Source organism: Apodemus sylvaticus, chromosome 20 (assembly GCF_947179515.1).
Source record: "Apodemus sylvaticus chromosome 20, mApoSyl1.1, whole genome shotgun sequence".
NCBI classification, from domain to species: domain Eukaryota; kingdom Metazoa; phylum Chordata; class Mammalia; order Rodentia; family Muridae; genus Apodemus; species Apodemus sylvaticus.
In genome coordinates this window covers 22,104,488-22,127,161 of record NC_067491.1, presented here as the reverse complement: position 1 = coordinate 22,127,161, position 22,674 = coordinate 22,104,488, and the positions used below count along the sequence as shown (strand labels likewise).

General features: G+C 41.0%; 1 protein-coding gene across 5 annotated transcripts in view; it reads left to right on the top strand.

The window, feature by feature from the left end:
- Caps2 (calcyphosine 2) overlaps positions 1-22,674 on the top strand; it is a 48,121-nt gene that overhangs the window by 11,776 nt on the left and 13,671 nt on the right. For 3 of the 5 annotated variants that reach the window (XM_052165562.1, XM_052165560.1, XM_052165561.1), the window contains 8 exons: positions 1,770-1,796; positions 3,494-3,607; positions 4,087-4,154; positions 13,603-13,722; positions 17,078-17,152; positions 17,862-17,957; positions 18,048-18,141; positions 21,959-22,077. In XM_052165562.1, the coding sequence (XP_052021522.1) occupies positions 1,770-1,796; positions 3,494-3,607; positions 4,087-4,154; positions 13,603-13,722; positions 17,078-17,152; positions 17,862-17,957; positions 18,048-18,141; positions 21,959-22,077 (713 nt within the window). The remainder of the gene's footprint in view (positions 1-1,769; positions 1,797-3,493; positions 3,608-4,086; positions 4,155-13,602; positions 13,723-17,077; positions 17,153-17,861; positions 17,958-18,047; positions 18,142-21,958; positions 22,078-22,674) is intronic. The other 2 variants (XM_052165557.1, XM_052165558.1) reach the window with 2 other exon arrangements.

Sequence of the window (22,674 nt, the reverse complement as noted above, 5' to 3'; positions counted from 1 at the left end):
TGGGCCCCCCCTGCTCTGTTAATTCCTTTGGAGAATACGCTTAGAGCTACACCCAGATGTCTGTTTCTGAGGTAATTCTAGATTCTACCACGTTGACAATGAAATGTGGCACACGCCTTTAATCCCAGCACTTGGGAGACAGAGGCAGGTGGATTTCTGAGTTGAAGGCCAGCCTGGTCTACAGAGTGAGTTCCAGGACAGCCAGGGCTACACAGAGAAACCCTGTCTCAAAAAACAAGAAAAAGAAAAAGAAAATTAACCATCACAGAAACTTAAATATGAATATATATGTATGTGTATGGATAAGGAAATAGCTTTAAAAGAAAAATGAAATTTATTAAAATTCCTTTTAGGGAGATGCTATTAATTCCCTAATTATACTTAGTTGTAATTATATATATATATATTTATATATATAAGCATGTGTATATTCATATATATGTACATGTATATATATATGTATATATATATACATGCATACATACATACATATCAACTTATATAAAAACACAAGACATCTTTCACTTTGGAAGTGACCATCATCTCTTATTTTTCTATAAACAGTGATTGAATGTTTACTAAATAGTTAACTAATGCTCATGTACTAGGTTCCCATTCAGGCACTGGACACAAGTTAATGAATGAAACAGATAAAAGTATCTCTACTCGGAGAACTCCCATTGTAATGGGAGTAAGAAAAAACACCAATAGGTCTGTTAACCCAGCCTGTCCGTTTTATATGACAGACGGTGAGAGTCGCTGTGAACAGGAGACAGGACAGTCAGGGCTATAGAGGAGCAGTGGTGACCCATGGAGGGTTGCCATGGAGACCTTTCCAATAAGATATCATTTCAGCCTCTCCCTTGAAAAAGATGGAGACAAGCAGTCAGAAGAAAGGTGTCAGCACTGTGCAGTAGGATTGGTCATGAAACATTTAAAAACTATGGTGAAACTATGGTAAGGCAGTAGAGTGGTTATCAGAGGAGGGCAAGATGGGCCAGATAAGAAGAGACTGTTCAGTTACAGGGAGGCAGACCATAGAGGCCCCACAGACCATGTGAGGGCTTCTGTTTCTTTTTCTGATAGAGTCTGCTTTATTCTGTTGTGACTAGGTCTTTATTATGGGCACAACTAGAATCAGGAAGACCTTTAAGGAGACTACCAATATAATGTAAGCACCAAGTGAGGAGGAGGGCTCTCACCCAGATGGGCATAAAACAGACCTAGTTGAGAAACAGTCTCATTGGATGGATTTCAGGATAGACTCTGAAGGTGGGCCAAGTTGGTAATAGATTGGTTGTACACTTGACAGACAGAGACAATCAGACTGACTGTATATGAATGAATGTTTAGGGTGACATCATCTGTAGGAACTGGCTAATCCACATACAGATGGGACATGTCACTTACACATTGTAGCCAGAGATGGAGGGTTGGCGATAGGATAGAGGAAGGTGTCATCAAAGGGTTCAGTGTGGTTTATCAGAAGAATAAGTTCTGGGGAACTAATGTAATAAGTACATGGTGACTGGAGCTCCTAATAATTGTGTATTTTGGAATTCTGTGAGGAAATTTTAAGTGTTCTCATATGCCTATACTCACTACACTGTCAGGTGTGGACTGACATGACTGTTGTAATTGTCACACAACGAACACGTAACAAGTTATTGTGTTTCGTACCCGAAGTATGTACATCTTCTGCTTGTCAGCTTGAGAGTGTTAAATTACAAAATAACCTTAGGCCTTTTGGTTGGGGCATTTGCCACAAGCAAGAGGCAGGGGAGGACTGTGTGAGAGTCGGCGGTGGGAGGTTTAACTTGCTATGCGGAACAGAAAGCTCACCACTTGCCTTTTGTGGAAAGCTCAAAGCTAAGTTTGTTTCAAGACAGGGTCTCACCATGTACCCCTTGGCGTCCTGGAATTCACTCTGTAGACCAGACTGGCCTTGATCTCAGAGATGCCCCTGCTTCTGCCTCCTGGGCAGAAGTGCTGGGATTAAAAATGTAAACTACCACACCTGGTTAAAAATGACTTTTCAACTCAAACATAATGCTACTTTAGCATCTTTTAAAAGCTGATTTCTTTAATTTACTTCAGCATTAGCTAGTCGGTTTCTTGGTATTCATGTAAATAAGTTATTATTTAGAAAAAAATTAAATATCATCAGGTAAGTAAAACAAGAATTAAAGCATTCTCTGACATGGCTTTCCACAAAATAGTTCTTATCGGGCATGGGGCCACAGCAATCATGAAGTTCCTGTCCTCATGGAACAGATCTCATGTTAGGAGATGCAGGCAACATGCAATATGCAACATGCAATATGCAACATGCAATATGCAATATGCGATATGAAATATGCAATATGAAATATGCAATAGTATCTCATGTAACAGTGAAAGGTCATGAATTCAGGGAAGAATTTGACATCAGTGCAGCCTTCCAAGGAAGATGGACAGTGAGCAGAAATCCCAGAGAAGAAACTCTTGAAGTCTGTCATGTTCCTGACTAGTTGCTATTGCTATTTTGTTAGGTAGGGGATTATATAACTCTCATTTATAGAAAATTTTGGTGTTTATCTTTTTGAAATCCCAAAGAATCCCTTAGTGCTTCTGAATATATACTAGACCTTGTCCCATCCATCGGTCCCGTGGTGGAACTGATTGGGGCAGCGAGGGAATGAAGAAAGGCGAACCCATGGGCACACAGAAAAGCTGGACTCTCGATGGCAAAGACTCACCACCCCAGAAGCTCAGTCTCTTTATTACCTAGAGTTGAAAAGGGAGGCAGGGTTATTCATTCAGATAAGCAAGGAGCCAGGGTTTTTCCATTCTGCTGGAGCAGGAGGTTGGCTTAGCTAATTGGCTGAACCATCTCTGTAGGGCTGTGGTCTTCAAACTGTAGTCATCCGGAGGGAGAAAGCTATGACGGACATTTTCTGCCCACATTAGTGACATTTGTACTTGGATCAGGAGGGAAGGCTTTGCCATTTCCCTGAGCCTAGCCTGGGAAAGACTTTTGAGACTGTCCATGGGGCTAGGTATTGGTCTTTGAAAAGTTCCTGCCCATGTCAACAACACACATTCCTCTCAGGACTTCATACCACACAGGACGTCCTCTAACCCCCAACATGACATATCCACATTTATTGAGATTTTAAGGACTCGAGGTACAGTGGTAATTACGATCATTTCTGTCATTTCTGTCTTTTACTTAATGTTTACTATATATCAGGTAATATTTATAAACATTAAGACTATCTCATCTCATTTATCATCTTCTGATGCAATATCTACTGTCATTCCCAGTTTATGACTAACATGAGGCCCAGAAAGGTCACTTAGCTGAACCTGCATTCCAAGATGGGCTTGTACTCTGAATTCTCAAACAGCCTTTGAAATACTTGGTGGTCTGTTCCCAGGTTTTGTTTAAAGCAGGTATTCTGAACATGTGCCTGGCAATCTGCTTATTACCTTCATTGTGTCATGTGATCAGGTGGACCGAGACAGTCTGGATGACCTCATGACTTTGGATAAGAAAGCTCTCTTACAGCAAGATTATGCAGAGAGCTCTTACTGTAGACGCAGCAGCGCAAGGAATTCAGATGTGGTAAGCCATCAGCAGTTTTGTTTTTGATTATTTGCTAAGTCATGAAGGTGTTTACCCTCCATAGAGAAATTTTAATCCAGCAATTTGGCAAGGAATCACACCTAAATACCTTCTAGGTCTATGTGATCTCGCTGGAATGCAGATTCGCCTTAGTACATATCTTTAATCCCTAATAATGGAGGTGGGGTTTCCAGTATGCATCTCCAGGTGCTATGTAGAGAAAAGGGCCACCATGTTCTCCTTCTTCATCCTGTGAAATGCCAAGTCACCCTGTTGTAAATAAGTCATGATGTCTGCTGAAATTTAAGCGCGTTAACTTTTAGGGAATGACAATGGAAGATTTAATAATTGGAATCTGATATATTAACAGTAGTCATTTATATACTTAGGGAGAAAATTGGAAACATTATATTTTATGATGCCCGTTAAGTGTTCCACTTTACAGAAAACAGAATTGTTTTCTAACTTTATTTTCTCAGGAGACTGTGGCTATAGAGAAGAAGAAACAGACCGTTGCAGAGCAAATGATGATCGACCACTTGTCCAGGTGGGCGCTAGTAACTCCCAACACACCTGTATTCTGAAATACCTTCTAATTCTAAATACCTTCTTCACGCCAACACGTCTGTATGCTTGTCAATCAATGCTCAGCTGCCAGCAGTTTTTGCCATTTTAGTGAGTTTTGTTTTTAATAAACACTTGAGATTGAATAGAAATACTTAAAAATTCGGCTAGGCAGACAGTTCATTCTGTGGAGTGCTTGCTGTGTTAGCAGGAGGACTTGATTTAAAGTCTCACAACTGAAGTGAAAAGGCAGGTATGGTGGCAGGTATTTGCTGTTTTAGTGCTGGAGAGGAGACTTGGGGCTTGCTCACTGGCTTGGTGAGCTCCGGGCTAATGAGAGAGACCCTGTATCAAAAGACAAGGGGCGTGGCTCCAGAGGTTGACCTCTGGAGTCCATTCACATGTGTACATACATATGAACCCACATGATCATGTATTCACAGGTAGGCAGGCATGTGTGTATAGATGCATGTATACATACATACACACACACACACACACACACACATGCATACTTTTGAAAATTCTCATTGTCTCATGAAGCATTTTTATTTAAACCACTTAATAATTATTTCCTGACAACTTAATGGACATTTTGAATCACATACAAACTAGAAGACAGCATTTTAAAAGATTCATTCATAGATTTCTAGATTGCTATTTTTATAAATTAATTATTTTTATGCACTCCATATTTTATTTCCTCACCCTGACAACCCCTGTCCACCCTCCAACTGTTCCACATCCCATACTTCCTCCCTTTCCCCGTCTCCACGTGGATGTCCCCACCCCCACCCCACCTGACCTCTAAACTCCCTGGGGCCACTAGTTTCCTGAGGATGAAGTGCATCACCTCTGAATGAACACAGACCTGGAAGTCCTCTACTGTATGTGTGTTGGGGGCCTCATATCAGCTGGTGTATGCCTCTTGTTTGGTGGTCCAGTGTTTGAGAGATCCTGGGGGTCCAGATTAATTGAGACTGCTGGTCCTCCTACAGGGTCACCCTCAGCTTCATTCAGCCTTCCCTAATTCAACAGCAGAGGTCAGCTGCTTCTGTCTATTGGTTTGGTGCAAATATCTGCATCTGACTCTGTATGCTTCTTTTGGGCACTGTAGAATCTTTCAGAATTACCTTCTGTTCTGTCCTTGGTTTTCACAAGATATTGGCTGTTTGTTGTAGCACCTGTAGAAAACCTGGCTTTCAAAGATGTGATATGATGTAAGGAGATTAGTGAGATATCTTGTCAAGACTAGGACCTCCACTGAGCCAGTTGCTATGGTTTCCAAATGGTGACGAGCATCTTATCTTTCCATTAGAAACAAATATCCCACGGGGTCACTCTGGTATCGGTCAATTGTGTAGAATTGAACCCTGTGAAACTAATGGTCGACAATTCATAAATCATCCAGCAACTGTATAAAATAATCCACAAAATGATAAACTGTAGTGTGACAAGTAAGTCGTGGAGGAAAAACATGTTTAGTTTGGTGGCTGTTCACATTTGACTCACATAGTCTCCCGGCCCTCTTTCCTATGTTTGGTACTGATCGACCCCCGGGCCCTCCATATGCTGTGTAGGTGCCAGCAAGTTCTTTGAAGTCACTGTCTGCAGCATGACTCTTTCTGTTTGTAGGAAAAGTGGTAGCACCATGTTTCTAGATAAAGGGGCTTCTCAGTTCTTGTCCTCTTGCTCTTTAGCAGTGTCTGTCTCAGTTGAGAGCTTTCGTCTTTCTGAAGCAACTTTCTCCTGTCATTAGATATGGCAAATTAATTCCATGTCACCTACATATTTGCTTCCTGCTTTCAAATATCTTCTGTATCCCAATGTATCTTTAGTCTTCAAGAGTTTTTGCTTTTCAGAGCCGAGGACTGAACCCAGGGCCTTGCGCTTGCTAGGCAAATGCTCTACTACTAAGCTAAGTCCCCAACCCACAATCTTCAAGATTTTGATTTCTCTTTTTTTCTAATCTAAATTTTCTCATATGACTAAGTCTGCTTTAATTTTTCTCCACAGCAATTCCAGGTTTGAAACTATGTCCTCATAGACATTAGACGCCTATGGGGATGCCTTTGGCCCGTATCTTTCTTTCAACTCCAATATCTACTCTGTCAGCAAAGACTCAGTTCTAGCAAACTGAAATACATTTATTTCTCCTGTTGCCCCTTCTTGTTATTGTCTCTTCCTATCTTCTGGATAATTTCTTTCAGTCCCCACTGGGTTTCATTGAGTCTCTATTAACCTTTCATTGGCTCTTTATCAACTCACTCACTAGAGTGAAACCATTGAAAGACAATCAAATCATCTGCCAATTCCTTATCTCAGTCCCAGGAAATTCGATAAAGTTTAGGTATCAGTTATATGGGATGTCAAAATTTAGTAGCTAAAATTAGTCTTTGCCCAAATGTCTTTAGGGTAGCTGCCCAGCCTTGGCTTAGTCCTATTATTCTTCCTACTTAGATAAGTTACAGATTAACAAAATGAATTGTGTCAGCTCTGAGCATAGCCCTCAAGAATCTGCATGCATCCCCATTTGTGCTTTTGTGGCTTTTTCCAACTCTTAAGGATGTTTGGCTCACCAACTAGTCTCCAGAAAAAAGATTCTTCTATAAATATGGCTAGGCTACTTAGCCAAGAGCACCCTAGATCAGCAGACTTCCAACCAACTCGAACTGGTGAGCCAACTGGTAAGTCAACTTCACTGACTTAGTTCAATGAAGAACAGCAGAACCATCAAAAAGTACATTCCATATAAGCAAGGCCACGGCAAGAATATGGCTCAGAAGTGCTGAGAAACCAGGGCCACTGCTGCCTGCTGTTGGACCCCACCTTTGATCTGTTCCCCAGTAGGACTCTACTGTTCACCACTCTGCCCTCTCCCGGTGCTCAGTGTGCATCAGCTTGCTCCCTTTCTAGAGCATGCCAGGCCCCCCCTGGTGCCTCTATCCCTTTGCATTAGTTTCTCTTCTCTTTAGATGGCCTTTCCCCTAGAAATCTATGATGCTGTGCACTAATTTTACTTCACACTTTTATGTGGAAGTCACATGATGCAGCCTGCCATGGACACAGTACTGGTTAGGGGTACTACTGCAGTTATGAAACAAAATGACAAAGCAAGTCAGAGTGGAAAGGGTTTATTTGGCTTACACATCCACATTGACATTTATCACTGAAGGAATTCAGGATAGGAACTAAAATCAGGCAGGAATCTGTAGGCAGGAGCTGATGCAGAGGCCGGAGAGGGGCGTCAGGAACGAGCTTGCTCCTCATGGTTTGTTTAGCCTGCTTTATGTATAGAACACAGGACTACCAGCACAGGGATGGCACTGCCTACAATGGTCTGGGCCCTCCCCCATCAATCACTAATTAAGAAAATGCTTTACAGTTGAATCCTATGGAGTAAATTTTCTCAGGCAAGGCTCCCTCCTCTTCGATGATTTTATCTTGTGTCAAACTGACATAAAACTAGCCAGTACAAATACCTAATAAGTAATTGATAAATTCTTGCTCATAACTTCAAATCAGCTCACCATTTTTGATTCCCAACCATGAATATGTAGTTTGTTTGTTTTGTAGTTTCCTACTTAATTTATGATGTCTCCTTAAACCCTGTGCTCCCCAAGGGCAGGGCACGATGGGAGCCTTCTCACTGCACTGTGGCATGCCTGTGGTCTGGGGCAGGGTTTGTAAAGTAATACTCTTTTTTAATTAGATATTTGCTTTATTTACATTTCAAATGATATCCCTTTCCTCGTTATCTCTTCGAAAAAAAACCCTCTCCTATCCCCCTCCCCGTGTTTACCAACACCCTCCTCCCACTTTCCTGACCTGGCATTTCTATACATTGGGGCATTGAGCCTTCATAGGACCTCCTCTCATTGATGTCTGAAAAGGCCATCCTCTGCTACATATGTGGCTGGAGGCATGGGTACCTCCATGTGTACTCTTTGGTTGGTGGTTTAGTCCCTGGGAGATCTGGGGGTACTGGTTGATTCCTATTGTTGTTCCTCCTATGGGGCTGCAAACCTCTTCAGCTTCTGGGGTCCTTTCTCTAGCTCCTCCATTGGGGACACTGGGCTCAGTCTATTGGTTGGTTGTGAGCCTTTGTGTATTTTGATCCCCCCCCCTCAAAGAAGAACCAAAGTATTAAGACTTTGGTCTTCCTTCTTCTTGAGCTTCATGTGGTCTGTGAATTGTATCTTGGATATTCCGAGCTTTTGGGCTAATATCCAAAAGTGCATACTCTTGACCAATCAATGTATAAAAACCAGAAGCGAGGACTTACTGGGAAGCGGCAGAGTTGAGCTTGGTGTTCAGCCATGTGGCTGAAGGGCTTGCTGGGAGCTTCATTGTTTCTTTCTCCATTTCTTGATCTTTGTGTCTGCCCAAAGAAATTCAGATTTCATACAACTCTAACATTCTGTGTGTATGTGCGTAAACTCAGACTCAGATGGCAGAACTGTTGTGAGTGTGCACATATAGGAAATGGGAAGGGAGAGATGTGGGGGGGGGAGAGAGAGAAAAGAAGAGACGAGGTGATGCTTTTTGTTCATTTTTTTGTTTTTTGTTTTTGTTTTTTGTTATCTTTTGGAAAATTTAAAAACTTTCTTGATCCTTAGTTAAAACGGTGGTTCACTGGTTTCACAAATAAATAGGCTCTAAAGAATAGCATAGATATATCTGAAACTTTCTTGGTTGTTCCTGTCATAGAGGAAAACAATCAGTTCATAAGTCCTCCTAGTTCTCACGTGGTGTTTTGTCTTCATAGTTTTGAAGGCTCATGACACCTTTTAATGTTGGCTCGTTTGTACGTTTTAGAATGTAATTAATTAATTTAGAGAACCTCACATGTAAGTACAGTATTTACTTCAACACCCCTCCATTTCTTCCCTCTAATTCCTCCCGTGCCCTCCCCAAAACTCATGGCCTCTTACTCCTTACTCTTGTTACACACACACACACACACACACACACACACACACACACACACAACCTGCTGAGTCCCTTTTGTGATGCTCATAGACTTACTTAGGGCTTTCTAATCTGTCTAATCCTCCTCTCAGTAGCCATTAACTGCCTGTAGCTTTTCATCTAAGCATGGCCTTGTTAGATCCTCCCATCCACGTTAGTGTTTGTGTGTGTCATTTTCCAGGTCTTGTTCAGGCAACCATACTGTTGAGACATCGTAAGTGTAGCTTTTCTCTCTCATATACAAAAGATATATTTGACAGGAGACATCTGGTCCTCTGGCTCTTACAACCTTTCTTCATTCTCTTCTGTGATGTTCCCTGAGCCTTAGGTATAGGGTCTATGTTGGAGATATATCAGGTGAGGCTGGGCACCCCACAGTCGATTAGGCTCTGCACTTTGACCAGCTATGACTTTTTGGAATGGTCTCTGTCTTCTGAAAAAAAAAAATAGAAGCTTCTTTGATGGAGGTAAGAGATGCACTCATCTACAGGCATAAGGATATTTAGAATATAGTTAAAAATTATACTGGCTTAGGAAAGTGGTTCTTTTTAGGGCCCATGACCTCAGTTGGTTAGGTTTACAGCATCAGGTATGAATTCCCTTCTATTTAGCATCACGTCCAATTAGTCAACTGTTCATTAACTCCAGGCAACAAGTGCCACTGTCTCATCTTTGTTAGAGTCTCCAGAGACTGGAGTTGGGAGGGCTATTCATCACCTTTCTCCCTCGGGAGCTTGTGAGTTCCTTCTGGGACTAGAAGAGTTAGTGCTCAGGGAGGAAGCTTCTAGGTCAGATTCAGTTGGACTCTTTCAAGCCCTTTGTTCAAAGTGCATCTTCAGCAATATGATCCCACTTTCAGTGTCTAGGATGTAACCAAAGGCAATGGTGAAATTGTTCTGTGAATCTTTGAATTCTTTTGACTAGCACCTCAGTAGGGAGCTTCCTATACTGGACACTTGGATTTTTGTTGGGTAATTTATGACTTCTGGAGTAGCATTATCACCCCAAATGGTGTAACTTTATTAAAACACACACACACACACACACACACACACACACACACACCTATATAGATATTATATGTAATATTAAGTAAACAGAATAATATTCCCTATAGCCCTTTAAAATATCATTAGTATTTGTCATGTTATTTTAATGATAAAACTTATTCAGATTTCTGATTTCATCAGAGGAGAAAACACCCCTAAAAAGCATAATTTTTAAGGGCAAGTAGAAGCTTATATTTTGATTAAGTTGCATTTTCCAAGGTGACTGAGAAGGGACAGTAGGAAAGCCTACAGAGCCACTGCTGAGAGAAGTCTATTGTGAAGACAAGCCAAGCCCACAGTTCCAGTCCTACATCTCATGTGTAGACTAACCTCCTTTCATAGTGTAGTGGAGTTAGTGATCTTTCTGGCTAATGGCTTCAAAGTCAAGCAGTTTCTTAGTTCTCTTAGAATTTCCAAATCTAGTGTCTCTGTTATGTGCATTTCTATGGAGCTGAACCTAGGCCCCTGCTATCCTCTACCCAATCCACTGCAGTGCCTTGATATGTTGCTACGCCTCTTCACATTTGCATTCAATGGCAACATGTAATAAAAGGTGAACCGGCAAGAATAGACTCAATTATTGAATTCCTTTGTGAAATGTATAATATGACAGGCCTTTCTATGAAGATTTAATCCTCACAAAAAAAACATGTGAGGTAGTGTCCTAATCGTTTGTGTTGTAACTGTGACCAAGGGAACTTCCGTAAGCAAGAGTTTATTGGGGTTGTGCAGGTAAGCGTGGAGCTAAAGAAGAAGCTGAGAGCTTTCAGCCTTACCCCCAAGTGAGAGGCAGAGAGAGCTAACTGGAAGTGGGTGAGCTTTTGAAACATCAAAGTTCGCTTTCTGTGGCACGCCTCCTCCATACTTCCTAGTCCTTCTCAAACAGTTCCACCCAACTGGTGACCAAACATGCTAGTTTGTCAACTTATGGAGGCTTTTGTCTTTGAAACCATCAGAGAGAGAGGAGGAAGAGAGAGAGAGAGAGAGAGAGAGAGAGAGAGAGAGACTGGGCAGAGGAAGAACATTATAATCTTTTTTGTGGCTGATGAAAGTGTAGCTTAGCACTGAATTACTAGGAAGGGGCGTGGGTGTTACTGGAAGCAGTAAGAAGTGATCTGTCTAGCCCCAGCCACACGCTCCAGATTCTCAACTTCTGCTGTCTCACTCTGAGGCCTCACACAGAGCTGTCTCCCTGTGATAGCCTTTCTCCTTTTCAAGTGCTAACTTCTCCTCATGATTTAAGAATCAGTTCAATCAATACTCAGGGAGGTGTAGGTCCAGCCTGCTCATGTTCCCTGCTTGGTGGGTCAGACTCTGAGAGTCCGAAGGATCCAGGTTAGTTGACTCTGTGGGTCTTCCTGTAGAGTTCCTATCCCCTTCAGGGCCCTCAATTCTTCCTCCTGTTCTTCCATAAGAGTCCCAAGCTCCACCCACTGTTTAGCTGTGGATGTTTGTATCTGTCTGAGTCAGCTGCTGGGTGGAACTTCTCAGAGGACAACATGCTCCTGTCTGAAAACTGAACAGTATCATTGATAGTGTTAGGGATTGCTAACTGCCCATGGGAACAGGTCTCACGTTGGTCTAGTTATTGGTTAGCTATTCCCTCAGTCTCTGCTCCATTCCCTGTGCCTGCATTTCTTGTAGACAGGATAAATTTCGAGTTGAAGAATTTCTAGGTGGTTTGGTGTTTCTATTGCTCCACTGGGGTTCCAGCCTGGCCACAGGAGGTGGCTTCAGGTTCCATATCCCCAGTGTAGCGAGTCACAGATAAGGTCACCCCTGCTGATTCTTGGGTGCCTTCCTTATCTCAGGCCTGTCTCATCCTGGAGACGCCCCTCACCTCCTCACCCCCATCAGTTGCAGATTTCCATGACCACCAGGCCATCTCTCCTGTTCTTCCCCATGCCTGATCCTGAATTCCCCCATTCCCCTCCCTGCTCCCCTCTCCCTCTCTGTTCCCTCCCTCCGTATGCCTCCTATGACTATTTTATTTCCCCTTCTAAGTGAGATCCAAGCTTCCTTGCTTGGGCCTTCCTTCTTGTTTATCATCTTTGGGTTTATAGAGCGCAGCATGGTACTTGTACTTTATGGCTAATACCCACTTATAAGTGAGTACATACCATGCCTGTCTGGGGTGGGTGTGACTGGAGAGGATGTGACTGGAGGACGGTGACCAGGAAGGGAAGAGTGAGCATGATGTAAAGTGAATAATTAAAAAAAATAATTTAAATTAAAAAAATGTTCCTTAATAAACATAAGAAAAAAATAATCAGTTCAATTGCTTCCATGGACTCCTTATATATTTCTTTCATTTTTGTGCATGTGGTGTGTGTGCTTGTGGAGGTCTGAAGTTGATGCACGAGTGTCTTCTGCAATAGTTCGTTGTCTTGGCTTTTGAAACAGTCACCGGACCTGAAGCTCACAGATTAGATCAGCTAGGTGAGCAGAGATGTCCAGGGTTATTTTTGTCTCCATCGCCTTCAGCCCTGAGCTTACAGATGCATGCCACCTTGCCTAGATTTTGCACACATCTAACGATCTAAACTCAGCTCTTCACGCTTGTGATGCAAGCACTTCATCGGCTTGGGCATCTGCCCAGACCCCTATGTTTTTCTTTCTAGACATCATGTCCAGTTCCTTCATGCTTTCCCATCCACATTTTGTTACTGTGCTTATTATAACTTTATACTCTTGAGATGGCTAGTCTGGTTGTCAACCTGACATCCCTAGGAAGAATGAACCTCCATCGAAGAATTGCCTCTATGCTTGTGGGCATGTCTGTGAGGGTATTTTATATATATATATATATATATATATATATATATATATATATATATATATATATATATATATATAAAATCAATATCAGAGGACCTAGGTCTCTGGGATCCATACCATCCTTAGGCAGGTCTCCTGGGTTGTAGCAGAACTGGACCCTCGGAGAAAGCTGGTAAACAGCCTTCCTCTTGGCTTTTGCTTCAAGCTCCTGCTTTAGCTCCCCTCAAAGATGACCTGTAAGATAAAATAAACCTTTCCCCCCACCCAGGTTGTCTTTGGTCAATGCTTATATAGAATCAGAAAGCAATTTAGAACAAGTTTTAATTACTAACATTCTTTCCTATGTTATCAGAAGCCAGCAAGACCTCTATTTGAAGAGAGCTAAGAGGAAGACATAAAGTTCTTGCTTCCAGTCGTAACTTCTAGGTGTTCTTATGTTCTATTTGTACAAATAACTGTATTCACTTTTTTATGGGTAGTACTTTCAATAGTTAAATACACTTGTGTATGACAAACATCATTATGACAATAGGACAAATTGCCACCTGGTGCTTGACAGTTTCCAACTGCTCAAAAATAAGTGAGCACATATTTTGTCATGTTAGACATCAGACTTTGTGTCCTCCCGCTTAGGGCTGTCATCAGTGATCCAGAACAAGATTCAAACACCAAAAATCAAGAGAGTTCTCATGTCCCTCCAGACTCAGAGAGGGCGCCACTTCGAGTCAGGAGAAGAACTCTGCATGAAACAAAGTAAGAAAAGCTTAACAATGTATCATTAAAATACATTTCTGCACCTTGCCGAATAAATTTGCATCTCTTTACAACTATGTACAGAGAAGTAAACATTTTAGGATCTCATATCTCAGTGTTGTCTTCTTACATTTTTTTCTTCTACCTTCTTTGTATGCCAATTTTTCTTTTTACATTTATAATTTAGAAGGGAAGTCATAATTCTTTTCAGGATAATGTAGGCAAAAATGAGTAATGTAGTAATTTAGACATCTCTGCCTGAGGATGGTACCCTGCCTGGCTAACTCAGATTCACGTACTATGTGAAGAATTAATTTGCAGAGGAAAAAAGACCATCTTTCCACATATGCCCTGCCTCTTAAGCAGTCCACATCATTTTAGAACCATAGGAGAGTAACTACACCTTTATAAAGACTCCCAATGAAGTAGGCCTGATGTCTTTTCCTCAACATTATATTTAGGAGTATCATCCATGTTGTGATTTATAGTTGTTTTTCTCTTCGCTCTCTGTTATTCCATTATATGAATTCATGACAACTCACCACTCACAGATGTCTGCTGCATTATCAATTATACTGTGGTGAACTCTGTTGTACATACCTTCTAGTAAACACATATACTCCCGTATGTTGAGTGAGTATTTAGACTCTCCGGACCATGGAGTTTGCCCATGTTCAGCTGCACAAGGCACTGGCAAGATGAGTGGTCCTACACATCTTCGCCAGCACTTGATGTTGGCTATGGTCTTTAGTTGCATCTCTCCTACTGTATTGGTGATTTTAATTTGCAGTTCACTGGGAACAAATGGTGGTAATTAATTTTCATCTGTGCATTGTTCATCCAGATGCCCTTACATGAAGTTTGACCAACTTTCCAATCTATTCTTACGTTGTTAGTGCCTTTTGCATCTTCCTTTAATAAGTCTACTTGAAAGTAAATATCCCCCTGAACTTTGAATTTTCCTATATTGTATGTCAAATCGTCGTAACTTCACAGATAATGTGAACCCTGCTGTTCAGTCTCATCCCTCTGGTTTCTTGCACCTGTCTTAGTATTGCTTCATCACAAATACAAGCAGCTTGTTTGAAGCTAATCCAGCTCAGAAAAATCCCATGGGATTCCTAGATTAGGATTTTAAGATCCATAACTTCCCACCCTTTTGTTCTCCCCAAAGGAGAAGGAAGGGCCTCTGCTTCGTAAGTTGAAAGCAAGTCGATTGGTGTGTGTAGTGTAACCCCCTTTCTCCTCTTTTCTCTGGAGGCAGCTTCCTGCAGACACATGTTTCGCCCTTGTACCGAACTTTGCAGTTTTCTCCTCAGTACAAAGAAGCAGTTAGTCTGGATAACTCTAGTGCCAGACACTTATCCTATTATTACTGTGCACCAAAACCATGCTCTCCCACCAACTTTGTGAACAGCAGAGTTCACCTTTGATAGTCAGTGTGCTTAATTGAACTGGTTCAGGACTTACATAGGGAAGCATTTGTACTACTTACCGGGTGCCTGGGACTCAATGCGGCACTCTGCACCTCGTAAGATAAATACGGATTTACTTGGGTCTTACTCTGACGACACTAGCCTCCTTGAAGCAACTAGCTCAGCCTCCCAGCATTGTTCACCACGAAGAAACGAGAAAATACAATGGTTAGAGCAAGACTGTCTTCCAGACATGACGTGTGCTCATACGGTTGCAAGCAACTGCTTACCGTGTCTTCCACAATCTTGCTTCCTTCAGTTTTATTGCAGGCATTAAACAAACCCATGCACAATGAAGTGAATTAATAGTAACCAGTGTCTACAAAGCCCTCAGTAAATGGTGGCTGGTATTGCTGCTGCTATTTCCCCGGCATTTAAAGTCAGCCCAGGAATATTGTGAACGTGAACGTTCAGTGATTGCGTTATTTCGAGTAGATCACATTGAACTGAGAGGATGGAGCCTCCATGGCTCCTCTCTGTTCCCAAACTCTTAATGAGTCAGCAAGCTTGTTTCCTATCTAGCTCAGCTTCCATTCTGCGGGACCTGGACATTACAGAGGGAAAACCTTACCTGTTCTCAGTGACTGTGGCCCACATGCTTACCATTGTGCCATTGCTGTTTTATTCTTCCTGCAGTTTCCATAAAACTGGGTGAACAGTAATAATACATCATTGAGTTATCTCTTAAGATACAGGACATCATTAAGTAGAGGGTATCAGAGTGTGTGCATTTGAGTTCTGCTTTATATTTTAAAAATTATTAGGGCTAGGAGTCCTCAGAAAGTCAGTAATGCTATCTATATGAAGATTATCTATCTATCTATCTATCTATCTATCTATCTATCTATCTATCTATGTATATCTATCTCTTAACACACATATACATATAAACACACACACACTATATACACACACATATTTGTATGTACATGTATAAACACACTATATATACATACATATATGCATATATTTGTATATAAATATATAAACACATACACTATATACATATATACACACACATATACACATATATTCATATATATATATATATATATATATATATATATATATATATATAAACACACACACACTCACATAGAGCTTGTTTCATCTGGCATGCCTTCCCACCATTGTTCTAGTGAGGTGTAGTAGCATCAGCCGCCTGTAGAGGAAAACCTGATCGATAAGGCTCAACGTGTCAGGATTTATTTTCCCGTGTAAGCAGCTGCATGGAAGTAGGCATGTGTTGGTTTTGGTCCTACAGCTCGATGATGCTGCATCTCTGGACTGCTTCCCTTCCATGTTCACAGGCAGTGAACACTGCCCATGCCCCTCTCTCAGAGGACAAGACTCCTTCCTGTTGAGATTATTGGTGAACCTCTTTTGTTGGTCATCGTCACAAGCACTAAGAAACTAAGTGCTGTGCTGTGAAGGAGGCAAAAGAACCCGGTTAGAAATGGCATTTGAGCTCAGGTCCGCAATCCCAGCATATGCCGGGCCAGCATATACTATACAATAAGGGCATAATAGAAAAGGACGGGAAATAGAAGGAGAAGGGAGGGGAAGGAGAAGAGAGGGAAAGGAGAGAGGAGGCAAGTTTTCTTGGACAGCCCTGCAAACAGAGCTACTGCGCTCCGTTCAGGATGCGCCTTCACAGCACTGTGTCCCTACAGGTGCTGGATGAAGGACTGGTGTAGTGGAGACTGTGTGTGGCTCAGGGTGCTCTGCCTTTTGTGTCTTTGTATAGTCACAATCTGAATTTTAATTCTCATCTTTAATCTGTGACATTTCAAAATATTTCCATAGCTCCTTGGAGCGTTTGTTGTTTTTATCAAGTGCAATTGTTCTAAAACAATAACTTACAAAATGTATTTTGACAGGATAAGAACCAACTCCACATTAACAGAGAATGACCTTTCTCAGAAAGTAGAATTCGAAGGGAGGGTCTTATCAAGGTAACTGTCACTTTATTAATATTTTTTTTTTACTTCTGTGATTATAATAATATATTCTTTTCTTTCATAGGTGTCAGGATTAGACAAATCATACCAATACTAAAAAATGTGAACTTTTGGGTTATATAATTTTAAGTAATAATTATTACTGTTGCATAAAATAGGACACTGTGATTCAAATACTTTAATAAGAGTATTTAAAAATTGTTCTTACAAGTCTTTTGGAAAGATTGAATAAACTTGCGTATTACTAATAGAAGTTTCTTATCTATTTAGATGTTAATTCTTATGTCAGACAATCAATTTAGTTTTAATAGTCTGAGTTAATAGATTACTGATAAAGGCAATGACAAAGAAGATGGCTTTTACTTATTTATTTTTTTTACCTCAATCTCGTAAACTTTGCAAGCCCAGATTTTTAAAGGCCTTATGCTTTATCTCAAGTCTCTGTCGATTAGCTACCTAAGTTGTGACAGAGCTGGAAGCTCTCCACAGTTAAGCTCATGGCTTTTTCTTTATCCAAATCTAACTCAGTTGAGGATTTCTGCAGGCCGTAGCATATTGCTCTTAAATCTGCAGTGAGCCTTATTCACTGCAGCACAAACAAGGGAGTTAGAGTGTCGCCACTTGATATGTATGATTTTAGTTTATTACTTACTTTAAAAAATCACCATATTTAAATATCATTGACGTTGTCTTGTTTTTCTAGAAATGGACGTGATGCCTGCAGGGAACTGATTGGGTTTTTCTTTACCCACGATCAGTCCCTAACCGTGTATGAATATCGAGTGTTCGGGAAAAACAGGTGTGTTCTGGAACACTGTCAGACCCTAGGGAATTGCTTCCAAGAAGAACTGAATGCCTTCATTTTTTATTGTTGTTGCTTAACTTCTAGAACAAGTGTGCTTCCTTTTATTAAAAAAGACATTTATTGTCATCAGTATGGACGAAGAAAAGGAAAGCAATATGAGCTTGGTGACTTCTATACTGTAAGTATGTGTGTGTGTGTGTGTGTGTGTGTGTGTGTGTGTGTGTGTGTGTTAGCATTATACTGTAAGTGTGTGTGTGTTGGCACCATAAGTGTATGTGTGTGTACATGTGTGTGTGCTGACACTGTACTGTAAGGATGTGTGTATGTGATGAAATTATATTTTAAGTGTGTGTATGCTGGCACTATAGTGCAAGTTTGTGTGTGTGTGTCTGTGTATGTGCTGGCACTATACTGTTAGGATGAATGTATACTGGAATTATACTGTGTGTGTATTCTGGCACTATAGTGTAAGTTTGTGTGTTTGGTGGCACTGTACTGTAAATGTATGTGTGTGTGTGTGTGTGCTGGCACTATACTGTAAGTGTGTGTGTGTGTGTATGATGGTACTATAGTGTAAGTTTGTATGTGTCCTGGCACTATAATGTAAATTCAGATGTATGCTGGTACTCAATGCCATGTGACAGACTATGCACATTTCTCTGGTGTGGAACAAGATCATGGGTCCCTTATCAGAGACATTTAGTTGTGTGAACTGTGATTGGTTGATAAATTGCAATCATCCAAATCTTAAGCATAGCATTTATTTCCCATAAACATTCACACGTTCTCTCTCTCTCTCTCTCTCTCTCTCTCTCTCTCTCTCTCTCTCTATCTCCATCTCTGTTTCTCTCTCTCTCCCTCTCCCTCTTTCTCTTTGTTTTTTTGAGACAGGGTATCTCCGTGTAGCCCTGGTTCTGCTGGAACTCACTCTGTAGACCAGGCTGGCCTTGACCTCAAAAATCTGCCTGCCTCTGCCTCCCTAATGCCGGGATTAAAGGCGTGTGCCACCACTGCCGGCCCACATGTTGTTTCTTAATGGAGACTGTTGCCATGAGAACTTGTTTCTTGATACTGCTGTAGCTGTCTGTACAAGGCCTGTTCTGCATAAGTGACTACCCCAGTATGCCCAGGAGTGGTAATCCACAGACGGAGAAACTTGATTTTCCCTGTGGAGTGGCACTGCTCTCTGGAGCTGCGTCTTCCACAGCCTGCTTCTTGTTGCTCTCTGACCTTCCTGAGTGTCCTGAATTTTTACGTCACATACAATGAAACATTCTCCATACTGGTCATTCATGTAATGTTTCTATATGTTCGCATTCTAAACATTGGAGATGGAATACTGAATAAGTTAGAATAGTTTTTTGCTTTGTGGTGATTGCAGCATATTGGGAATTGGATAGGAGCCACATTGGGGTCCTATCCTATGGGCTGTAAGAGTCTGTGGAGAATGTGACATCTGAGATTATTAAGGACTTTCTGAGGGTGCAGGAAAGGTTCAAGGTGGAGAAGAAGATGTATAAAGAACAAGGCAAGAAAGCACATGAATTACCTGGAGATGTGAAAGTTGGTCAATTTGCTTGGAATCTAGACCTAAAGAAAGTAGACATGGGCTGGAGAGATAGTTCAGTTAGCAAAGAGTTTAATCTTTCTAGCAAGGGACCAGGGATGAAATTCTAGAACCCATGTCAAAAATTCAGGACTTGGTAGCACAAACTTGTAATCTCAGTGCTAGAGTGACAGAGACAGGTTGATCTTAGGCTTATTGGCTGGACACAGATTGGTCTGCTTGGTGAATTCTGGAACAGAGAGAGACCAGGTCTCATAATAAAAAGGGGTGGATAGTACATATGGTATGATACTAGAGGATGTCCTATGACTTGTACATACGTACATCCCATGACTAAATCAAAAGGGATCCTTGTACTAAAGAGCAGTGTGTAATATATCACCGAAGAGAAGATGTGGGTAGAATGGAGAGATTGCATGACCAGATTCGTAACTTAGAAATATCTCCCCGAATTCAATGTGTGGCACGGTTTGAAGAACAGGCGCATAAGGCATGGATTGGATGGATGTTAACCTAGGAGAGAACTCCTGGCACCTTCAGAAGAGGTAGCAATGGCTACAAAGGTAGTTAGAAGATAAGTCTTTAGGAGATACAGCCACTGAGATGTGATGACCGAGTCAGGAAGGAGTAAAGGAGGAGGAAGCTCTAGACAACCTAATCTCAGGTTAGATAATCCGTGCCTGTGACATTCCTACTTGACTCTAGATGTCTAGAGAAAGTCAGCTCCACCTCCTTTTGTGCAATTTGAAGATAACACTCTTACTTTATATTGATGGTGACAGTCAATACCAGTTCCAAGCTGCTGTTCTTGCAGCTCTGTGTAGTTGCTGATCTACTTTTACCCTCATCTGAACCAAATGTGGAAATTGACTTCCTTCTTTAGCTCAGAAAAGTGAGGAAGAAAGAAAATAGGGATGAGGCATGAATGGAGAAAGGGAGGTAGAGAGAGGCAAGAGGGAAGGAAGGGGTAGGGGAGGGGGAGGGAGGGGGAACGGAGGGGGAAGGGAGGGGGAAGGGAGGCATCACCCACAGATGGGATCCTTTGTGTTTATTCCACGCACTTTGAAAGGATATCTCAGCAGGGTGGTATACGCAGCATATTTTGATCATTGTTTCTCCCTTGGTGTTTACCTTTCCTAGACTGATTTATCATCCTAGGAAAAGACTCATTGTCCACAAAGCTAACAATGGATATCTAATTTCTAAAAGAATCCATATCCATCTCAAAGGGATGAGAACCTGCCAACATCACAGTTATTAATTTTCTAAAGAAACTATTCCAAGAGGGAGGAAAAGGAAATCACTTCCCTTTTACTCTGTAGGAAGAAAGAAGACTCTTTTTAAAAATTCAGTTTGCATTTGTCCATACATTAGTCACATTCATCATATGTGAAACAATTCTGAAATTAGAGTACTTTTTCTCAAGGTTGGGTTAAGAATGGACAGGGGAAGAGAAGGGGGCTTACGGGACTTTCGAGGAGTGGGGGGCTAGAAAAGGGGAAATCATTTGAAATGTAAATAAAAAATTATATCGAATAAAAAAAAAAGAATTGTTGATAGGAATTTTACCATTGAAGCTTTGATGATCTAATTAGGTTAAAATTCAGTTTCATAGTTTTGCAATGTCTATTATCAAAAGATGAGGCAAAAGACCATGATCAATCTACCGGGGTTCCCAGTCTCTGAGGCATCATCTTTCTGAGAACCAAGAGCTCTTGTCCTGAATTTGGGGATTGTATTAGGGTTTCTTTTTATTATTGTTGTTCTGTTGCTGTGATAAAATACCGTGAAAAAAAGAGGGAGAAGAGGCTTATTTGGCTGGCAGTTCCAGATTACAAATCACCATCACAGAAAACTCAAGGTGGTGGGAACTTGAAGAAATGTGTCATATCACATCCACAGCTAAAAGCAGAGGATGATGAATCAACAGGGCACACATGCTAGGGCTCAACATGCTTTCTCCACTGTTAGACATCCCAGGACCCCCTGAATAGGGAAGGATGCCACCCACAGTGCATGGGTCTTTCCAGTTATTATGAAAATAATTCCCCCTGTGCTCACAGCTCAGCCTAATATAGACAGTCTCACATGTCATGTTGGCCAAACTGACCATCACAGAGATTACCACACATTCAGTTTCTGTGGTTTTTATCTAATATGTGGATTCTCTTTTAGTCACATGACTATTGTGTAGAAGTGTGCTGTGTTAGGGTTTTTTTGGGGGGGAGGCTTAGTTCATTTTTCTATAGTACTAGTTGAATGTAGTGCCTAAATACTCTTCATATCTGTTATATTTTGCCCACTTTTAGAATATACCAAGGCAACTATGATAAAAAAAATCAAATCTCTTCAATCAGAATGAGTTGTATTTTATTTTTTGGATATTTTCTAGCTTTAAGATATTTTTATTTTCTGTTCATTTCCTCAGGGTGCAACTTTGACATTTTTGAGCTGTGATCATCCTAGCCTTCCAAAGACGATAAAAGAAAATGCATTGCTTAGACTTCGAATTACAAATATTGATCAAGTGGCTTTGAATTCTCTGAAGTAAGTCAAATGCATGTGCTATTTTGAAAGTATGTGATAACACCATAGTGTATATCTCAAAAGGAGTTTCTATCACAAAGCATTTCACACTTTAGAAGGTTTATAGTTTACAAATGATAGTTATTTATATCTACTTATATTTATATCTACTTACATTTATATCTACTTTATATCTGTTCTGTATTGTAATCAAACTTCATGTTTTGGAACAGATACAGCAGTTACAAATTTGAAATTGTTCTATTTTAAAATCAAGATAATCTACTAATTTGTCTTTATTTTTTTTAAATGCTATCAAAGTGGGACTTTAAAAGATAGGGTATTGCTGGGCGGTGGTGGCACATGCCTGTAATCCCAGCACTCTGGGAGGCAGAGGCAGGTGTATTTCTGAGTTTGAGGCCAGCCTGGTTTACAGAGTGAGTTCCAGGACATCCAGGGCTATATAGAGAAACCCTGTGTCGACAAAAACAAATCCAAAAAAATCAAAAAAAAAAAAAAAAAAGATAGGGTATCAGTCCAACATTATAGCTGTTTCCTACTTTGTTGGTGCGACACCTTTTATAGCACAAAAAGTCAGGGTCCCTATGGTGATACTAT